We start from the raw sequence: 21030 nt of genomic DNA on the forward strand, positions 1-21030 counted from the left end.
TCTTTACCCTAAAGACTCACTTCATTCTACCCATTTTAAAGGGGTGCTTGGGTGCTCAGACACAGCCAAGGAATTGTAGGTCTTCATGTTACTCTCAGTGAGTCGAAACCACAATTTTAAGGCATCATCACAGCACCAAAAGTTCAGTAACCCAAGTACACTGAATCGTAAGTCTGTATCTCCACAGTTAAGTATTGTGTTAATTCTAAACTTCCTTAGTTAAATACTAAAAGTGTACTAAATACTGGATGCAAGCTAGAAATTTAAAATTACTATCATTATTACACAATTATAATTATCAACAGAGACTTAATTCAAATTCTACTCATTTCTTCCATTTATATTCATTTTTGCAATGCATGTGAAACAGACATATCTAATTTATTTTAACAGATTTGGAGGCTAAGTTTTGTCTATTAAAAATCTACTATTTCATGTTTCAAAGTAACAAATCTTATAAAACAATATTCTCTTGTTCAGATTTCTGCCTTTCTCCATACTTGCTCCAGACCACTGTTATGCTTACGACTAATTTGATTCACTCACTCTGTAGACTTCTTTGGTCTCCAAAACCCATAGTTTGATTGTTCGACCAGCTGAAAGCAACATCTTTCCATCTGGGCTGATACACAGGGAACTGACACTGCTATTATCACCTTTCCATTTGCTGTATTGAAGAGAAATAAAAACATCTCGGTAAATGGGGAGGAAACTTTACTCAGAGCAAAAACAAAAAACAAACCAGGCCTTAAAAATGCCACTTAAGATTCTAGGCCAAATGGCAATCCCCCGAATCTTGAGTCAAGTAACCAACCCTGGACAGATCTCCAAGGTCCTGCCTCCCCAACAGGACAGAGAATCTGGAGAGGTACCAGGAAATGGGTGAGTAAGAGCTATGAGAGTGTACAATGGGTAGCTGTGTATCCTGTGATCCATGAGGTGGATTTTATTAATACCCAGGAAACTGGGCATGCTGGCTGGACCTCTGCAAAGCCACTATCCCCTCCAAAATTCCTGCATTCTCTGAAAGGTTGAGAATGTACTTAGCAGCACAAATGATCTCTCAACCTATGGTACAAAAAGGCTATTTCTATCCCAAATGCACACAGATATGCCCCCATCTGATAGAGTAAACTAAATTAGGTATAGATGATCCCTTTCTAATATCACAAATACGATTAGCAGCAAGAGCGTCTGCAGGCTGTCACACATGTTAACAAACTTTTACAAGCAACAAGGAGCTTAGCCTGGCTATTCACTTATATAATAAGAAATAACAGCAGCAATTTTCCTACCAAAAAAGGTTAATTCTAAAGTGGAAAACATATTGCTCTGCTAGTCACATTGGAACTGTCAAATAACTCATTTAGAAAAACAACACTACTCTTTTGTCTAGGCTGCCAACATGCCACCCAAACTAAGGAAGACCCGAAACTTAGGAGCCACGTGAGCCACGGCCACAGTCGCCTCAGCAAACACCAGAAACACCCAGAAGGCCAAGGTAATGCATGTACCACCACAGAATCAACTTCAAAAAACATCACCCAGGATACTTTGGGAAAGCTGGTATGAGGCAGTACCACTTAAAGAGGAACCAGGGTTTCTGCCCAACTATCAACCGTGATAAATTATGGACCTTGGTTAGCGCACAGACATGGGTAAATGCTGCCAAGACCAAGACTGGAGCTGCTCCTGTCACTGATGTGGTGCGGCTGGGTTACTACAGAGTTCTGGGGAAGGGAAAGCTCCCAAGGCAGCCTGTCTCTGTGAAGGCCAAACTCTTCAGCAGAAGAGCTGAGGAGAAGATTAAGGGTATAGGTGCAGCTTGTGTACTGGTAGCTTGAAGTGACATGCTGGGAAATTCATTAAACAATAAGCGCTTTTCAAAAAACAAGGAAAAACAAAATTAGATTCTTAAAATACACACACAATGAACTGTAGAAATTAAATCGAAACTGATGAAAAATAAATATTTATGAGAATGTTTTTATAATTCTGGGGTTAGAAAAGGCCTTCCAAAGCAATTACAAATAAGGAATCACAAAGAAAAAACAAACAAACAAATTTAATTAAACAGAACTTCTTACCACAAAATAAGTCATAAAAATTAAAAGCAAAAGCCTGGGGGGAAAAAGATAAAAAAAATAAATAGGCAACCAGGGCTCTGTAACAACCTAGAGGGGTGGGATGGAGGGAGATAGGTTCAAGAGGGAAGGGACATATGTATACCTAGAACTGATTTATGTTGATGCTTGGCAGAAACCAACACCATTCTGTAAAGCAATTATCCTTCAATTAAAAAATAAATTTAAAATTTTAAAAAATAATTAATACTCAGAATACACAAATCTCTTTATATTCAAGAAAGAACTCCTAGGGACTTCCCTGGTAGTCCAGTAGCTAAGATTTCATGCTCCCAATGTGGGGGGCCTGGGTTCAATCCCTGACCAGGGAACTAGATCCCACATACTGCAACTAAGACCTGTGTAGCCAAATAAACATTTTTAGAAAGACAAAGAAAGAAAGAACTCCTTGATTTAAAAAAAGAAAAACACCTCAAAATAAAAACAGACAAACAAGGGCTTCCTTGGTGGTCCAGTGGTTAAGAACACACCTTCCAATGCAGGGACATGGGTTCAACCTCTGGTCTGGGAAGATACAGGCCTCGAAACAGTAAGTCCAAGAGCCCTAGAACCCGTGCTCCTCAACAAAAGAAGCCACCACAATGAGAAGTCTGTGCAAGGCAACTTGTCAATAAACGTGAAAAACTCAACCTCACCAATCAAGGAAATGCTGCAATAAAGAGCAAGAACTTTTCCTTTACTCTCGTTGGTACCAAACATTCTTGACAATTTTTCACCAAATCCCACAGCTTTAGCACTCACCTACATTCCTTATTTACTATCTGGTCATTGAATTGAGAGACTTTAAAGAAAAAAAGGACATGATCACCATCCTGACAAGCTTTCTGAATCTACTTCACCACTGAGCACTGAAAACGCCAGCACAGAGCTAACACCACCAAAGCCCGCCCCCCTCCCCATTAAGAGCTTTGCAACCTAACGTGTTAACCTCCCTCCATCAGCAGTACCTGGGAACTTATGTGAATTCTGAAGCTCCAACCTAGACCCACTAAATCATACCTGTAGACACAAGTAGCATAATGTGCACTTTAAAGATGGAAAAGCAATAGGAAATGTGACTGGTTCCAGAGGAATGACCTACAATACTAACTCTGAAGGCCTCCCAACCACTCTACAAATGAGCCCAGCAACTGAGCCACACTACCACACAGGCTTTCCAATCAGCTTTTTAATGTTTCATTTTCAAAAAACAACAGGCAGTCAAGGATCTCCAGTCACTTGAAGAATGTCTTTAACATGAAAGAAACCAAAATCAAACAAAAATCAAAACACATCCTCAAGAGGGAGATGATAAGTAAAAAAAACTTAAATCCTGCACTACTTCAGAGAATTAGAAAATATTACAGGCATGAAAGAAACATGACAGAACGAAAAAGAAATATTCAAAGAACATAAAATAGCTCCCAGAAGTTAATAACTTAGTTTGAGGAACTTAAAAATTCAACACAAGACTTAGAAGGTGAAATTGAAGCAATTTCCTAGGTAACTGAAGGAAAAGACAAAAGAGTTAAAATGAGAATACAGTAAGAAACTTAAAGGATTAGTCCAGGAGATACAATATCTGAATAACAGTATGTAGTATAAGAGAAAGGAGAAAGCGGGAATTAAATTATCAGATCTGTAGTACAAGAAGAATGAAAAACATGAATTCCCAGGCTAAATGGTCCCTCAAGGGCCAACACAATGCACTGACTGAAGAAAAAAATAAACAAAACACAGAATATTTCAGTGTATAAGAATAATTAACAATGAAAGCCAAAAAAATGAACCAATGCTTCAAAATCCTGGGGGAAATTATTTCCAACTCGAAGTCTGTATCTTCAAATTATTAATCAACTGTGAGGACAGAATAAAGACACTGGAAGACATTCACGGTAAATGTACTGAGATTCTGCTTGTCTTCCAGGAAGCTACCAATTTGTGTGTGTCACCAAAAAGAAGAAATAAACCAACGAAGAGAAGAATGGGATCTAGGAAACAGAGGTTCAATCTGACAAGACAATTTTCAAGATAATGAAAGGAAATCTCAGGATAATCACTAGAATAAAGCAGAGAAGTCCTCCAAGAAATAAATGAAACTGGAGAAAAGCCTACAAAAATTAAATTACTGATTCATCAACTGATGTGTCTGAAAATATGTGAAATTTACACTATTGCAGAAATGAGACTGAACTAATGGCAAGTATATACAAAACTAAGCAAATGAAGCAATAATACACCCCAAAATTTTGTGCCCAAAGATAATACAAACAGTACAGTCCAAGTTTCATCTAAAACAGTATTTAGGTAGGTATAACATGAACAATGAATACTGTTAATTCAAAGTGTGACATTACAACACTGGGAAAATGGGGATGGAAAAAGGTAGGGACTAAGAGCTAAATCTTCATCTTCCTAAAATGGAAAATAAAATCAATTAACTATAGCATAAGAATGCCAAGAATGAAACTGTAAACACAATACTGTATGAGAGCGCGTGGCTGGGTGAAAGTTCAGGCTCTGATTCAACCTCTCTCTTAGGTCAAAACCGGGACGGAGACCACCTTGCAGTGTTACAAAGACAATACTGTGTATAACATGTTGAACAGTGCCTTGAACATTATCAGTCATTCCTAGAAGGACTGGCTTGGTGAACTCTCATCTAGACGGCATTTAAAAGTATAGCTGCATGGGCCCCACCCTGACCTAGTGGACAAGAATCTCCACAGGTGTCTCTTTACAACCATGAGTGTGGTTATTGGAATGCACTGAACCTCTAGGCAGATGACTCACTGCACCACCAGCCCCAAACCTTCTGTAAAATTCTAAGCCTCTCTCACCACCCCTTCTGCTGGGTCTAGCTTCTCTGCCTCTGAACTAGCTTGTCTGCGTCTGAACTAGCTCCTTCCCATACATTTTACACTGTCCTAACAAATTGTCTTCCTAAAACATTATTTGGGTTACTCTGCTCCCATGACATTGACCTTCAGTGTCTCCTGCTTACCAAACAATCTAAAACTCTGAAAAAAGTAGTTTTAGTACAGCAGAAAAACACTGTGCCAGAATTCAAGACAGCAGGATTAGAACTCCCCTGCCACTTATTAGTTGTAAGACTATGAGTATCATTATCCTCCTTAGGATCCTCATCTGCCTAAGTTCAACTACATTTAACAGTCCACATTCACTAAGCATCTACTATACAGTCACTCACAGGATTAGGTGCTTGAACTAGAAGATTGTCTGAGATTTTTATCAAAAACTTATGGCCACTCTTATACAAATACTCTGGCTCATATCCTCTATCAGCCATTATTCCCCAGCATGGCCCTCCTCTTAAATTCCACTACTCCATTCCAAGTAAATCTTTCACTTTTCTTTCTCCTAGCCTTTGCTCCTGCCATATCCCCACGCCACATTCCTTTCCCCACCCTCAAAAAGATTCTCCTGCCCTCTTCTATCCATCTTACCTCTCTTAAGATGACCAGCTGAAATTCTTCTCTTCCACCAGGCCTTCCCAACACCACCCTACTCAGCTGACCAGTAATTACATGCTGCTGCTGCTAAGTCGCTTCAGTCGTGTCCAACTCTTAGCGACCCCATGGACTGCAGTCTACCAGGCGCCTCCGTCCATGGGATTTTCCAGGCAAGAGTACTGGAGTGGGGTGCCATTGCCTTGTCCGAATTACATGCTACCTTATGGCATCTCTTATGCAGTTATTTTACTCCTGTACCGTTATTTATGTATTAAAATCCTCTATGTCCAATTTGATTAAAAATTCCTTGAGAACAGTCTATAACCTTACCAGTGTCTACATTCCCCATTGTATCCAATATCCAACTTTACTTATATCAAGAATACAGCCATGATTTGTTAAAACATTAATGCATTCCCAAATAGGCACCGAGCTATCCCAGAAGTATCAATGTTACTCACCACTTTACTTTGCATGTCTGTGTGTTCCATTCCACAATATGTTTATCATCTGAACAACTATACAAACAGCCATTGTCTTGATGCCACTGTATGCAATTGACTCTGTTGTCATGTCCACCATTCTGCAGATTTTTTTTTAAAAGTTTAAAAGAAAAAAAAAAAGCTCATCCGGTATAATGTATAATATGCACCCTAGATTCATTACTGAACACTTAACTAAAATGTTAGGCCTTAACCTAATAAAAAAGCCTACCCATTAACCTAATTAAAATGAGTATCCATTTCCAACATTAAAAATGAGATAAATCTGCTAAAACTTTATCAAATATTAACTTTCTCTTCCCCTCTGCTGGAAAAACATACATCATAAGTCAAAGTCTTAAATGCCTGCTGCTTGTGATAGGAATGCCAGCACTAAGCATGATAAAACACTTCATGTATAGTGGCAATAGTCTGGGACACGTGAGTGAACTAGTAAAGTCAAATCTTAAAGGGTTTAAAGTCAACACTTAAGATAAAATTCACTTCTAGTTAAAACTATCCTTGAAAATCCCTTTGCAAAAAAAGTACCAAACACTCTCTCAATTTTAAAAATCATTGTTTCTTCAGGGAAACATTGAATGTTTCCATGTGTCACAGCTCATACCATACAGATGTAAGTTTAAATATACTTAGCATAGCAAAATGCTTGCTTACTCAGAGGCACCGCATAAAAATGGAGACATTAACTGCAGAAAGACAAGTTGAAGTCTCCCAACTAACACATTCCAGAGCAAGCTCGTTCAGCAGAGTAAGGTGTTAAATCTTAGGGTAAAACCTACTCTGAGCAATTACTGTTTTTTCACTCTTTCCACCTAAATTCACATTAATTAAATATACATACAATGAATCACGACTGTATACGTATCTAAGCTAAGCATAAAGGTAAACTCACTACTACTATCATACACATTGCTCCCACCAAAAAAGAAAAATAATTTTAAATGTTAAATTCAATTACTTCCCTTCCTTCCTAACAGCTATCTACTCAAAGCCGTACTTTATAACCACACACAAAAAACTGAACAAAGGATATGAACGGATAAATTCCACTGAAAGAACTCAGTAAGAAATTTTTTAAAATTTTCAGTTAAGTAATCCAAGAGATACAAAGCAAAACAAAGCAACATTTTCAGTCTGTTCATCTACCAATTTTTCAGCACTGTAATACCCATCCTGGGGAGGCTACAGTGAAAACGGCACTATCGCATGTCGCTCGAGGGCCAGCAAACCTTTTTGGAAAGCATCTAGCAACTGTCCACTCATTCATTCATTTACTCATTCAACAAACATTGACTCAATGCCAATTATTTCTAATAAACTCATTCCTTGTCAAAGGTTTATATATAATCCTGCGAGGTATCAAAATGACCTAAAAAGGAGTTCAAGCCTCCATCAGTATCATGTCTGTAACTGACTGAAACAGTATCACCGTGCACCCAATGGTAGGTCCCTGCTGATCACAGAACTGACCAAATCAAAAGATGGGCTCCGGGGTATAGTGGGGTAAAAGCAAACATGAGGCCCACACTCAACTTGCAGAGGAAGGAGGAATGAAGGGAGTGTCCCTTTACATATACTTCTGAAAGTTTTTATTTCATTTGTATATTATTTTTACAGTATTTAATATAAAAACAAGTGATATATTTTTAAATGCAGATTTAAAAATCAAATAAAAATTTTCACCTATTAAATAAGCTTGGGTTTTTGGTTGGTCTCATTGTTGTTTTAATACAATAATCAATGATGACAAAAACATTGCTGAAAAACAGGTACCCTGCCACCACTGAGACAAGGACAAATTAGGAAAACTTTCAGAAAAAATTTATACTATGTATAAAAACACCTAACACACACCTTGGACTCTTTTGTTATAGATTAGTAATTGTGGGAACCCAGGTAAGAAAAAAAAGTTTTATAACAAAAAATTAGAAACTACCTCAATGGTCAGTAACACCACCAAGGGACTATCCAATTTATAGGACTTTAGGCAACTAGGTCTGAACAAATATAAAAATTACTCAAGCTGTAATATAATGGGAAGTATCAGGATACAAAATTGACTGACTAAAACTATCAACAGAGGATCTCTCATTGATAAATTTAGGTACACGTGGGGGGGGGCGGTCCAGGATGGGGGACACATGAACACCCATGGCTGATTCATGTCAATGTATGGAAAAACCACTATAATACTGTAAATAATTAGCCTCCAATTAAAATAAATTAATTTTTAAAATTTAGGTATAATTTTTTTCCCTAACTTCAGGTATTCCAAATTACCTATGGATAGATGTTACTTAAAAGAGAAAACAGTCTTTTATTTATAAATACAGAAAGCATTCCTATATACAGATAGAAATTAAGTGAACATCAAAAACATACTGTAATACGTAACTATCTGAAACAAATCGTGCCAATTAAGTTACTGTCTTGCAGCACCAAGCCCACATCTCTCTGGATGCTGGGCTGGGGCTCTGCAAACCCCATTTCTGCTTTGCCAGTGGGATCATTAGTGGGCTCCAGACCAAGGGACTTGTTTCCTTCCTGTCTCCCAGTGTGCATCACCCCAGCGTTTCTTCAACCCAGCAGGAGCAATCCTTTCAGCAGCAGCTGAACTTAGGATGCAGTTTTTTCAACACTTGGAGAACCAGTCTCATCAGCTCCTTTCCAAGATACCAGCAGCCAGCTAGTGCCCAGTCCCTCCTCCCAGAAGTCTGGACCTCAAGTCCATAGGGCCAATCTCCCTCGACAGACATCATCTGCACAGACAGCAACATCTGCTTCTCAAAGGTCTGAGTTTCAGCAACAATCTCACAGCTTCCCTTGTTCCCGAGCCCTGGACGTGGTGTGCTCCTTCCTTCAGCTACTGTCTGTGATACCCAGAATTCTTCCTATCCTTTCTTATTTTAAGCCTACGCAACAGTTCTTCACACTCTTCATATTCTGACCTATAATAGTGACAAGGTTACCTATCACAGCTATTATCAAATATTACTGTTCAAAATTTTAAATATGGAAGGGGCAGAAAAATGCCCTTATACCACAGATCCTATAGCATATCCTGAACTGCTTTGTTTTTCATAATCAGTTTCCCAATATCACTCTTTTACATAAAACACACATACAGATAGGTACTTACTATCAATTTACTGTGTAATTCTCCTTTTACTGTACTGTATAATAAAATACTACCAACTGCTGTACCAAGAGCCAACAAGTCAGCCTGGTTACTTGTTACTATAGCTTCTGATTTCCTTTTTTTCCTCTGTGGACCTTCCTGGGGGGAAAAAAAAGACAATTTTTTATTTTATTATTTCAAACACTGAACCATCATCAATGCATAAATGCAAATGCCCTCGAGCCCACAAATGAAATGTGCCTGCTTCTAAAAAATGTTTTTTTAAAGTGAAGATGGGATTTGCTCTCAGATGATTTCTTTTTCACTACTTAGAGTATAATCACTCCACAGGAAGAACTTCTAATACCTGTCCCTGTCTCCTACCTCTGAAATAGGAGAACTTAGAATGCTCTTGGTAGGGTTCTAAGGGCTCCAAGCAGCCTGTTTTCGACTTCTCAGAAACCAACCATTCCCAACAAGTCCAAGTGAAGTCTCCACTCCGAAGCAAAGAGATTACAGATCCATATACAAGCAGCCAATACTTTCCCCTTTACCCACAAAATCTTTCCTTGCCTTGTGGCTTCATTTTCAGGAAATGGGATTCAAATGTTTTTACACTTATAAACATACAATTACTTCAATTTGAGTCAAAAAATAGTTGAACTCTCAGAGAAGCGCAAAGCACACACCAGAGAAGTTGCTCCAGTGACTGATTAAGGGTCAATCTGAAAGTTCCATGCCGTGTTCGTGATTAGTGCCAAAGGGTCCAAGCCTTCTTTGACTTACTTCAAAAAATGAAACTAACAGCTTCTATCTGTCCATCAAGAAGACAACCAGTGAGTACAACTTCAGAGTACTATTTTAGAGTTTATAATGCTGAATAATAATTTATAATTTTGCAACTTTTCTTCCATATATTTAAAATTTTTTTAAATTAAAGCTTGTTAGCCTATGTTTTAACATAAATTCTGAGAAATCCATTCTTTTCATGTAAAACAGACCAATACCATAAAAAAGATAACTTTTTTTTCAATACTGCAAGATCTTTGCTCTACAGCACATAAAAAGCAGTTCACAATACATAAAATCTGCCCAACCCAAAAACCACCAAGAAAACTGATGTTCCCAGTGCACAGACTATCAAGGAGTAGATTTATAAGGCATTTTCCTCTTTTTTTCCTCTTAGTTATCCTACAGAGATGTTACATTTGAAGAATTTGATTCATTGGACATACTAAGTCAACAAAAAATTGAAAGATTTAACAAAAAATAAGACATCTTTAAATATGGAAAAAATAATGCACATTTTACAAGTCTTGAGAAATGTATTACATTAATAAACCCAAAAGAGAAGTTAAAATTAAGAGTCAAAGTCTAAGTCTGATGGTCTCATCAGTAACATTTAATTTGACTGAACACTAAACTTAATCAAGAACTGTCCCAAGTTACACCTTCAGTTACATGAATTTCTAAAGCCACCTCTGAATGATCCCAGAGGGCAAATGTGGCTTCCGCATAGGGTTATGAACACAGACACCAGTTTCAGGCAAGGGAAGCAGGGGAAAGAGTACCAACCTAATACTACCTCATCAGAAAACTCTTCTCTGAAAGATTCTAGAAAGTATTTCTTCTATTCTTGGTTTTCCCCAAATCAAATTAAAATTACCTACACTGCGGTTTCTAACGTGTGAAACATGGGCTGATCCAAATATGTGTGTTTTTCTGTAGATATGCATCTGCATTAAAAAGCACATAGAGGGCTTCCCTGGTGGCTCAGTGGTAAAGAATCCGCCTACCAATACAGAAGACACAGGTTCAATCCCTGGCCCAGGAAGATCTCACATGCCACAGCGCAACTAAAGCCTGTGGGCCGCAAGTACTGAGCCTGTGCTCCAGAGCCCCAGAGCCCCAACTACTGAAGCCGGCATGCCCTAGAGCCTGTGCTCCACAACAAGAGAAGTCACCCCAATGAGAAGCCCACGCACCACAACCAGAGAAAAGCCTGAGCAGTAACAAAGGCCCAGCACAGCCAAAAATAAATAAATTATTTTTTTTAAAGCACAAAGAAATTTTATAAATTAAACATTTAACATATTCAAAACCCTCATTCACCTATCAGCAAAATCTCTATTTTGGGGAGAAGCAAGCAGAGGCTAGTGGTAGGAATATTACAGAAATTATGCTCAATTTTGAGGATCATTGGTCTGAACCTAAATAATAATCCAATTAGTTAACCTCAAACAACTAACAACTCACATAAGTTTTCTCCAAGTTGGGTGATCTTTTTAAAAACTAACTTCTCATTCAAAAGGATGCATATGTCCAAACAAGTAACACATGCAACCAGTTAAGTTTATATAACCAATGTGCGTTTTAGTGAAACCTAATATTTTAACGATGGTGTGACCACTCACCTAGAGCCAGACATCCTGGAATGTGAAGTCAAGTGGGCCTTAGGAAGCATCACTATGAACAAAGCTAGTGGAGGTGATGGAATTCCAGTTGAGCTATTTCAAATCCTGAAAGATGATGCTGTGAAAGTGCTGCACTCAATATGCCAGCAAATTTGGAAAACTCAGCAGTGGCCACAGGACTGGAAAAGGTCAGTTTTCATTTCAATCACAAAGAAAGGCAATGCCAAAGAATGCTCAAACTATCGCACAATTGCACTCAGCTCACATGCTAGTAAAGTAATGCTCAAAATTCTCCAAGCCAGGCTTCAGCAATATGTGAACCGTGAACTTCCTGATGTTCAAGCTGGACTTAGAAAATGCAGAGGAACCAGAGATCAAACTGCCAACATCCGCTGGATCATGGAAAAAGCAAGAGAGTTCCAGAAAAACATCTATTTCTGCTTTATTATTGACTATGCCAAAACCTTTGACTGTGTGGATCACAATAAACTGGAAAATTCTGAAATAGATGGGAATACCAGACCACCTGACCTGCCTCTTGAGAAATCTGTATGCAGGTCAGGAAGCAACAGTTAGAACTGGACATGGAACAACAGACTGGTTCCAAATAGGAAAAGGAGTACGTCAAGGCTGTATATTGTCACCCTGCTTATTTAACTTCTATGCAGAGTACATCATGAGAAACGCTGGGCTGGAAGAAGCACACGCTGGAATCAAGATTGCTGGGAGAAATATCATTAACCTCAGATATGCAGATGACACCACCTTTATGGCAGAAAGTGAGGAGGAGCTAAAAAGCCTCTTGATGAAAGTGAAAGTGGACAGTGAAAAAGTTGGCTTAAAGCTCAACATTCAGAAAACAAAGATCATAGTATCCGGTCCCATCACTTCATGGGAAATAGATGGGGAAACAGTGGAAACAGTGTCAGACTTTATTCTTGGGGGTTCCAAAATCACTGCAGATGGTGATTGCAGCCACGAAATTAAAAGATGCTTACTCCTTGGAAGTTATGACCAACCTAGATAGCATATTTAAAAGCAGAGACATTACTTTGCCAACAAAGGTCTGTCTAGTCAAGGCTATGGTTTTTCCAGTGGTCATGTATGGATGTGAGAGTTGGACTATGAAGGAAGCTGAGCGCTGAAAAATTGATGCATTTGAACTGTGGTGCTGGAGAAGACTCTTTCGAGTCCCTTGGACTGCAAGGAGATCCAACTAGTCCATCCTAAAGGAGACCAGTCCTGGGTGTTCATTGGAAGGACTGATGCTGAGGCTGAAACTCTAATACTTTGGCCACACTCATTGGAAAAGACTCTGATGCTGGGAGGGATTGGGGGCAGAAGAGGATGACAGAGGATGAGATGGTTGGATAGCATCACTGACTCGATGGACGTGAGTCTGAGTGAACTCTGGGAGTTGGTGATGGACAGGGAGGCCTGGCATGCTGCGATTCATGGGGTCGCAAAAGTCGGACACGACTGAGCGACTGAACTGAACTGAATATTTTAACCCCATTACTAAATACTTCTGAAATCAAGAGTGTAGTGGGACTAATGATTACAGATTATGACAGACTTCTGTTGGCATTTTCTATTAGAACCTATTATTTCTGTGATCAAAAATTTCAATGACTCCCCAGAGAAGAGTAAATCAAAAAAACAACTGTTTGGCATTCAAAAACATCCACAATTTCCCTCCAGCCCACCTTTTCTAGTCTCATTTCCAAGTCCATCCTTACATTACACTCCCTAGTCAAGAATGTGTGTTAGTTGCTCAGTTGTGTCCGACTCTTTGCAAGCCCATGGACTGTAGTCTGTCAGGCTCCTCTGTCCATGGAGTTCTCTGGGCAAGAATACTGGAGTGGGTTGCCATTCCCTTCTCCAGGGGATCTACTCGACCCAGGGATCTAACCTGGATCTGCTGCACTGCGGGCAGATTCTTTACCATCTGAGCCACCAGAGTCACGAATACACTTTCCCATTGGCTTGTCCCTCCTTAAGGAGAGAACTTTTTCTACCCATCTCAATTTTCAATTTGGTTAAAAAAAAAAAATTCGATCCATGCTTCAGGGTCAACCTCAAATATGTTCTCTCCACAAAAACCTCCTCTTTCTCTTAAGACTCAGGTCATACTCTGTTTTGCATTACAGACACAGTATATCTGAAATGTCTTTATTTCTTCTTTAATGTCTTAGTCATACTGCTTTGTTTCATGTCATGTGCATGTTAATGACATGTGTAAATATATAAAGTAATGGAAAAGTTAGGCTAAAAATTTAGTTCATCTATCTGTAATCAGAAAATCTGAGTTTCAGGGAATTTCCTGGTGGTTCCATGGTGAGGACTCGGGCACTTTCACTGCTGGGCTCCAGTTCAATCCCTGGTCAGGGAACTAACATCCAACAAGCCACACGAAGCAGGGGGGGGAAAAAGAGAGAAGAAAATCTGAGCTCCAGAAGGTACCAGGAATGAAGACCAAAAGGATAGGGTCTATTACTTAGACTACAGAGTCTTTGCCAGTGTGAAGGGCTGGCTGAGATAAGCAATAAATGCCAACAACAGTCTCAAGAAAGCCGTGTTTGATCTAGAAGGCAATCGGAAGGCTGAGTGAGAATCTGCATGTGCATGATTCATAAAAGCAAGGCATGGTACAGATGTGAAGACAGAGAGAAAAAGCACCACCAGGTGATGAGAAGTCTGATTTTGATCAATTAAGCACTGACTTTTTAGGCTGAGATCCCAGAGTAAGAAGAGTTTACATACATCCACACTCATAAAAACATGTGTGTATACAGCTGAAACAAATTTCACCAAAAAACTTAAACTTTACTGTGCAAAATACACTCTATATTATCTATGCCATTTCTGTAATGCTATCACAATCCACTAAATCTATTTCACAATCCACTAATAGTTGGAAACCTATTTTTGAGAAATACTGACCTCTAGTCACTGAAAATAATGGCAAAGTTTCAAGTTTCATTCTGCAATTGGTCTCCTATGCCACCATTTCTTGGCCTATTTTAGCTGTCCCTTACTCTGGCAAATGCTCAAGTTTCATGGGTAACAATGAATAAAATGTGTGCATTTTACATGTAATTACATACAGTATGTACATCAAAAATAAATCTTAATTTATTTCTGCCAATAAGATCTAATATGCAAACCTTACTCTTTTTAAGTCTAAACACTGGAGAGACCTTAGGACAGAGCATTATATCGTAACATAAGTAGACTGTGCTTCTTCTCTAAGGGTTAGGACTGGGGTTGCTCAGGTCTTTCCCAGAAACATGCTTAATGCTACTGTGCCTGCCTTGTCCAAAGCCTGAAATGCCATGTGCTTCATTCAATAAGCACTAAGCTATGCAGGGTCATTTTAACTGCAGTGACAGCAAAGCAACATAAATGCATTTACTGTGGTAGCCAGTCCGTTTCTTCAGGACTTTTCAGCAGTTAGGGAAGGAAAAACTGAAAAGTTTGGATCTTAAAGGAGCAATGAAATGGCAGGTGGCTCAGCCACTTAATGTGTGCCTCTGGCATATCATCTAACATCTCAGCCTTAAACACATAAACCTGAGACTCTAAAAACAGCGTTCACCCAGTCCATCAACCTGTCTCCTTGCATGTTCCTCATCATCATTTGCGGTCCTCTTCCTCCAGGCTCCATCACTGAAATAAAATGCTTAGCTACATAATACATACAATAAAGTCCTAAAGACCACTGTGACATAGATGCAAAGAATTATAATCATTTTGTGACCAAAAACAAGCAGCAGCAGTCTAATTTTTCTAAAAATTTATGAACCACTGCTTTAACTCCTGTCACCCAAGAAACCCAGCACCAAATCATTTTTCTCCACTAATAAGTGTAATGTCAACAAACTTTGTCCTTGGGTGGCAAACTGCCAGTTACTAAACCACAGAATACTCCTATAAAATACTATAAATCTACAATAAAAGTTTATGAAAACATGTTAGAACTTAAGTGGCAAGGATCATAACCCAGGGACCTGGGAGCAAAGGCAGAAAATGAAGATTTGCAGCAACCACTATCTTTAAAAATCACCTGACTTTAAAATTTTACAAAGTACACATGCAAGTGTAATACAGGAAAATTGCTTCTCTCCCTAATTTTCAAGTGAAATTGATGTTCCAAGAGAATACAACCCCAAGATGATGAACACTGGATGTCTCTACATTGCTCCCAGTTCTCAATTCTATGACTCAAGATCTAAGGTTCAAGTAAGAGCACTGGATCAGGAGTCAATGCCCTCAACTCTAATGGCCACAACTACTTCACTGGTTATTAAGGCTTTGGTGAAGTCAGTTAAACCTTCTTAGTTCTGACTCTCAAGTTTTTAAAAATGTGACTTTAGGGCATTTCATAGAGTCAGCTGGCTAAAGTGAGAGCATACGAGTAAAAGGATACTGAAGCCTGTAAGAACTTTTTTTAATGCAGCCTGACTCTTTTTCAAGGAGGCCTCCAAAAGTAGAGTGACTTGCTCAATGTGACAAAACAAGTTTGGTTCATGGGTATGAAACCAAACCCATTTTTCTACCGTATCATTGTGCTATAAATAATCCCAAACTGATTTTAACAGTAAGTTTATGACTAGGTAAAAGTTTTATTCCTCAGACATATGATTGCAAGGCAAGAGAAAATCAAGTGGGTGACAAATGTCTGCCAGCCTAATAGTAATGATTTGTTGCTCATAATGAAGAGCTGAGCTCTAAACACCGGTGTTCTAGTCCTGGTTCTATTTTTGGTTGTTTTTCAAGTTGCTTGATTTTCCAAAACCTGGTTCTTCTCCCTGAACAAAGCAAAAAGTTAGTTTTTAATCTACCGTGCAGGACTAACCATGCAAACAAGAGACAGTAACAACAATTAATACTTGCAGCACTTACACACCAGGAACTACTCTAGACGTGTTAGCATCATTAAGTAATACTAACCTTCACAACCACTCTTGAGGTGAGCGCTATTACTCCTATTTTACAAATGAGCAACTAGAGGCACAAATACAAAGACACCAAGCCTGGATTCCAGGCCAGGAGTCTAGTTTGGGTCCTTGCATCTAACCATTGCTCCACATTTCCTATCACCATTAGAACTATTATCATTTACAAGACTGTTAAAAAACACACACACAGAAATCTGAAAAGGAGAAATATGCAGAGTGCTGTAATCTTGATGACAACTGTGATTTTTGTTAAGTCCTAGTTTTGTGCACTGATAAGGCTTCTTTAATAGTCAATCGGAGTTACTTCATCTAGAAAATATAAAAACCTAGCTTAATATCTGAAAAATATCTAAACATACTCATGCAAAGTGTAACAAATTAGTTATATCCCGACTTTCAACCTAAAAAGTTAGAGGAAAGTTTCCTGGAATAGTCAGAGGGAGTTAAAATCTGTACTAAACAGTTGTTGTTGTTGTTTTTCCCCCTTTTTAGTGCATTTGTGTTTAAACACTTTTTAAGGTTGAAACAGAGTGTTAGCTAAACCCCACACAGCTCAATACTGACATTTTCAAATCATACTGCACTGATTCGGGCCGGCTACCTTATAGGTGCAGTACCCACGTGCGTCTGAGTTAGTGCAGACGTAGTCGAGTGACTCAAAAGTGAATGGCATCTTAACTGAGATGGGTCCCTAAGAGTGAAAAGCTTTCCCTAACTCAGCAGTAGCCCGGTCTAAGAGAAACTTCACTTGGACTCATGTTCGTTAAGTTAAGCTACAATTTCACTTTACCTCCATGTCTTAATGCAGACTTCAGACTTGGGGAAAAGAGGATGTATCAAGGGCGAGGCGTTCAGATGTTAAAACTTTAAAAGCAAGAAGGTTCAAATGGCTTAGAATGGAACCCAGGCTGGGAAAGTGAGGACTTTCAAGAGTCTCACATCCTAGACGCGGGAGAGAACACGTGGTGAGCCGGCACCCAAGGGTGGGGGGGGGGGGTGGATGGGGGTGTCCGGAAGCAAGGAAACAGACTTGTTCATTTTAACTGCCCAAAGAAAGTCGATGAGCTCGGTAAGGGTCGGAGAATAGTACTGCCCCAAAGCGGGGCTCTGTCAAAAGCCAGAGTTCTGAAGAGCGCAAGCCAACAGAACCGGCCGGGCAGCAGGAAGCCGCCCCTGGGGGGCCTGGGGCCTCGGCGAATATGGCGGCCCGGGCGACAGAGAGGCCCAGACAGTACGGAGCCCGCCGGTAGGGCTCAAGTCCACTGCCCGTCGGATCTGGCCGCACCCGTTCTCTCTGCCCTCTGGACAGGCCGCGCACGGGGGTGGCGGCGTGGGCCCACCCTGCGCCGCCACTGCGCTCGGTGCCTCCTCGCTCCGGGCCTCCGAGGGCCACGCGCGATGCCAGACCGCGCGCCGCCGGGCCGGGGGGCAATAAGGCCGAGCCTGGGAGAGTGCCCGCCCCGCGCCGTTCTGCTCACTTTACCTTGGCCTGCAGCCTCGCTGGCGCCCAGGCCAGGCAGGTGCAGGTACCGCTGAGGTGCGCGGAAGGCACGTACTCCTGGTGTAGCCGGTTGTTGGCTGTCTCCCACACTCGCAGGTGACCGTCGGTAGACGCTAAAGCGAAATAGGCCTGGCTCTGCGGGGAGAAAGCGCAGGGGACCCCCGCGGGGGACAGGGGGTCGGCAACACCACCGCCACCCGCCGCCATTGCTGCTCTGGCTCCGCGGCAGCCACGTGTTCGGCCCTGCGCAGGCGCATCGGGGAGGGGCGGGGCCTGGAGGGAGGAAGTGGGGCGGAGGGAGTTGAGGGAGCAGAGGGAGTATCTCTTCGAGATGCGAGCGAGCGTTGGACCGCCTACCCATGGACGGTGGCCCGGTGGGCTCAGTGCTAATTTGTTCTGGAGACGAGTGAGTGGAGGAGAATAACAGGACTCCTGCCTTAAAAAAAAGGGAAAAGGTGTTTTTTGTTTTAATTTAAATAACATGATTGAACGAGATGTTTGAAACAAGCGTTCAGCTATAATTCCGTGATTGTGACAACACTTTCCATTTTTCCTTATCCACTTAAAATCTGTAATGCTGCTCACGTTAACAATTTATTCAATCATAATAGTGTTAAAGTAAAGGGAGAGTCTTTTCAGTCTTCTTTGGTCAAGATTTATCCCATGTTACCGCACCAAATGTTCAGTTTTTAATGTCTCCATAACATTTCACCAAATTTCTGATTCAAGAAAGGTCAGGTACTATTCAGCCACACAGAGTTTATTGATCAGCAGGAAAAACACACACACACAAAAGAAACCCACTGCCCTCAGGGCTATAGGAGACTCTGAATCTTTTATAAGTAGAGAGAGTCATGGTAAAATCTGCATTTTATATTATCTGGAATGACATAAACTGATCTACATTTTAAAAGGCCTCCTGCATGTTTCATGGAGACAGTAGAGGGGCAAGAATGAAAGCAAAGAGACAAGAAAGAAGGAGGATGGTGGATTGTGGTGGTGAGAAATGGTCCAGATTCAGATATAGCCTGAAGTTGAGCCAACAAGACTTGCTAAATGGATTGATTATGAAGGATGAGGAAGAGTGAAGGATGACTCTAAGGCCTGAGAGGATAAGTGAATGGTGAATAAATAACCATTAGCTGAACTGGGGAAATGGGTCTGGATGGAGTGGAAATCAAGACTTCTGTTTTGGACAGTTAAGGCTGAGATGGCCATTAGACATCCAAACAGAGTTACTCAGTGGAAAGTCAGATATATGAGGAAATCACAGATATAAATTGTGCATGCATTAGTATTCAGATGCTATTTGAAACTGTAGGACTGGTCAGATCATCTAGAGTGTAAGTATAAATAGAGAAAAAAGCTTAGCTCCAAAATGTGCTAATCTGTCAGGAACAGAAAGAGAAGCCAGCGAAGGAGATTAAGAAGGGTTAACAGTGATTAAAGCCCTGGAGAATGAGATGCCCTGAAAACCAAAAATTTTATAAGGATTTCAGAAGCAAGACATAATCAAAACCATGTCAAATTCTGTAAGATGAAGACTGAGAATCAATAGCAAGATCAAGATCATTGTTGGCTTTTCAAAAGCATTTTTAGTACAGAGGTAGGGGAATAACTCATTGCGGAAAATAGAGCGGGGAATGGGAGGTAAGAAAGGGCAAAAAAGTATAGACAGCTATTTCTAGGATTTTTGTTATAAAAGAGCTTGTGCTAGTCTTCATAAAGTGGGGAATGGGAGGTGAGAAAGGGCAAAAAAGTATAGACAGCTATTTCTAGGATTTTGGTTATAAAAGAGCTTGTGCTAGTCTTCATAAAGACAGGTCTGAGCTAGAGTTACAGATTCGTTAGTCATAAATGAAAATAAAAGCTTGTTTTGCATGAATTATACATCAGGCAGTCTTCTAGGTGCTCTGTGTGTATTAATTCATTTAGTCCTCACAACAGCCTTAGAATGTAGAAACTATCAACATCTACATCTTTCTGATAAGAAATTGATGTGTACAGCTAGGCAATGGAGGAAGAGCTTGAGCACAGGCAATCAGACCCAATGAGTATGTAGGGTTTATATAGATGACCCTCTGATACCCAAGCATATCAATTCCTTGACCTCCTCCCTTTCAATGATCTCTATGCCACACCAGTCACTCACTCCCACTGTCATATCCCAGACCTTGCCATGCAATAAATGCACCTCTTTCATAATCTCAGTTTCCACACACTAGTCTATACTACCAACTCCAATCTTTTCAGCTCACTCCCTCTGACTCCCAGCATTCAGCTGGTCCTTCTACCCGACCAGACCATCAATTCATTCATCCTAAGGCAATGGCACCCCACTCCAGTACTCTTGCCTGGAAAATCCCATGGACGGAGGAGCCTGGTAGGCTGCAGTCCATGGGGTCACTAAGAGTCGGACACGACTGAGTGACTTCACTTTCACTTTTCACTTTCATGCATTGGAGAAGGAAATGGCAACCCACTCCAGTTTTCTTGCCTAGAGAATCCCAGGGACAGGGGAGCCTGGTGGGCTGCCGTCTATGTGGTCACACAGAGTCGGACACGACTGAAGTGATGTAGCATAGCATAGCATAGCATAGTCTTTTCACCAGCCCTCATACCTCCTCCCTGATGGCCGCACTTTCCTCTTAATTTATCCTAAATTCTCTCATTACAACCCTCAACTCCCTTGCCTCTTTCCCTCATCAAAGTCTTGGTAAAACCACAAGCCTGGGAGTTCCCTGGCAGGCCAGTGGTTAGGATTCCACAATTCTACTGTTGGGGCCCTAGTTCCATGGTCAGTTCAGTTCAGTTCAGTCCCTCAGTCGTGTCCAACTGTTTGCGACCCAAAGGAATGCAGCACACTAGGCATCCCTATCCACCATCAACTCCCGGAGCTTGCTCAAACTCATGTCCATCAAGTCGGTGATGCCATCC

General features: G+C 40.5%; 1 protein-coding gene, 1 long non-coding RNA gene, 1 other non-coding gene and 1 pseudogene across 3 annotated transcripts in view; 1 reads left to right on the plus strand and 3 right to left on the minus strand.

The window, feature by feature from the left end:
- The window catches only part of WDR43 (WD repeat domain 43), a 38609-nt gene extending 20255 nt beyond the window's left edge, over positions 1–18354 (minus strand). Inside the window, exons 1-4 of the mRNA XM_006061055.4 lie at positions 18076–18354; positions 9239–9376; positions 6058–6179; positions 547–667 (exon numbers count right to left, since the gene is read on the minus strand). Of these exons, the coding sequence (XP_006061117.3) occupies positions 547–667; positions 6058–6179; positions 9239–9376; positions 18076–18300 (606 nt within the window). The 5' untranslated portion in view covers positions 18301–18354. The remainder of the gene's footprint in view (positions 1–546; positions 668–6057; positions 6180–9238; positions 9377–18075) is intronic.
- Positions 52–136, minus strand: LOC112578264. Its single transcript, XR_003102562.1, has one exon. It is a non-coding gene; the product is annotated as a small nucleolar RNA SNORD53/SNORD92 (small nucleolar RNA).
- LOC102395313 lies at positions 1406–1844 on the plus strand (annotated as a pseudogene).
- LOC112578102 lies at positions 13819–18069 on the minus strand. Its single transcript, XR_003102349.3, has 2 exons — positions 17383–18069; positions 13819–16442 (listed from the first exon to the last, which is right to left on the minus strand). It is a non-coding gene; the product is annotated as an uncharacterized LOC112578102 (long non-coding RNA).
- Positions 18355–21030: the final 2676 nt, after the last annotated feature.

Source organism: Bubalus bubalis, chromosome 12 (assembly GCF_019923935.1).
Source record: "Bubalus bubalis isolate 160015118507 breed Murrah chromosome 12, NDDB_SH_1, whole genome shotgun sequence".
Classification (NCBI taxonomy): Eukaryota; Metazoa; Chordata; class Mammalia; order Artiodactyla; family Bovidae; genus Bubalus; species Bubalus bubalis.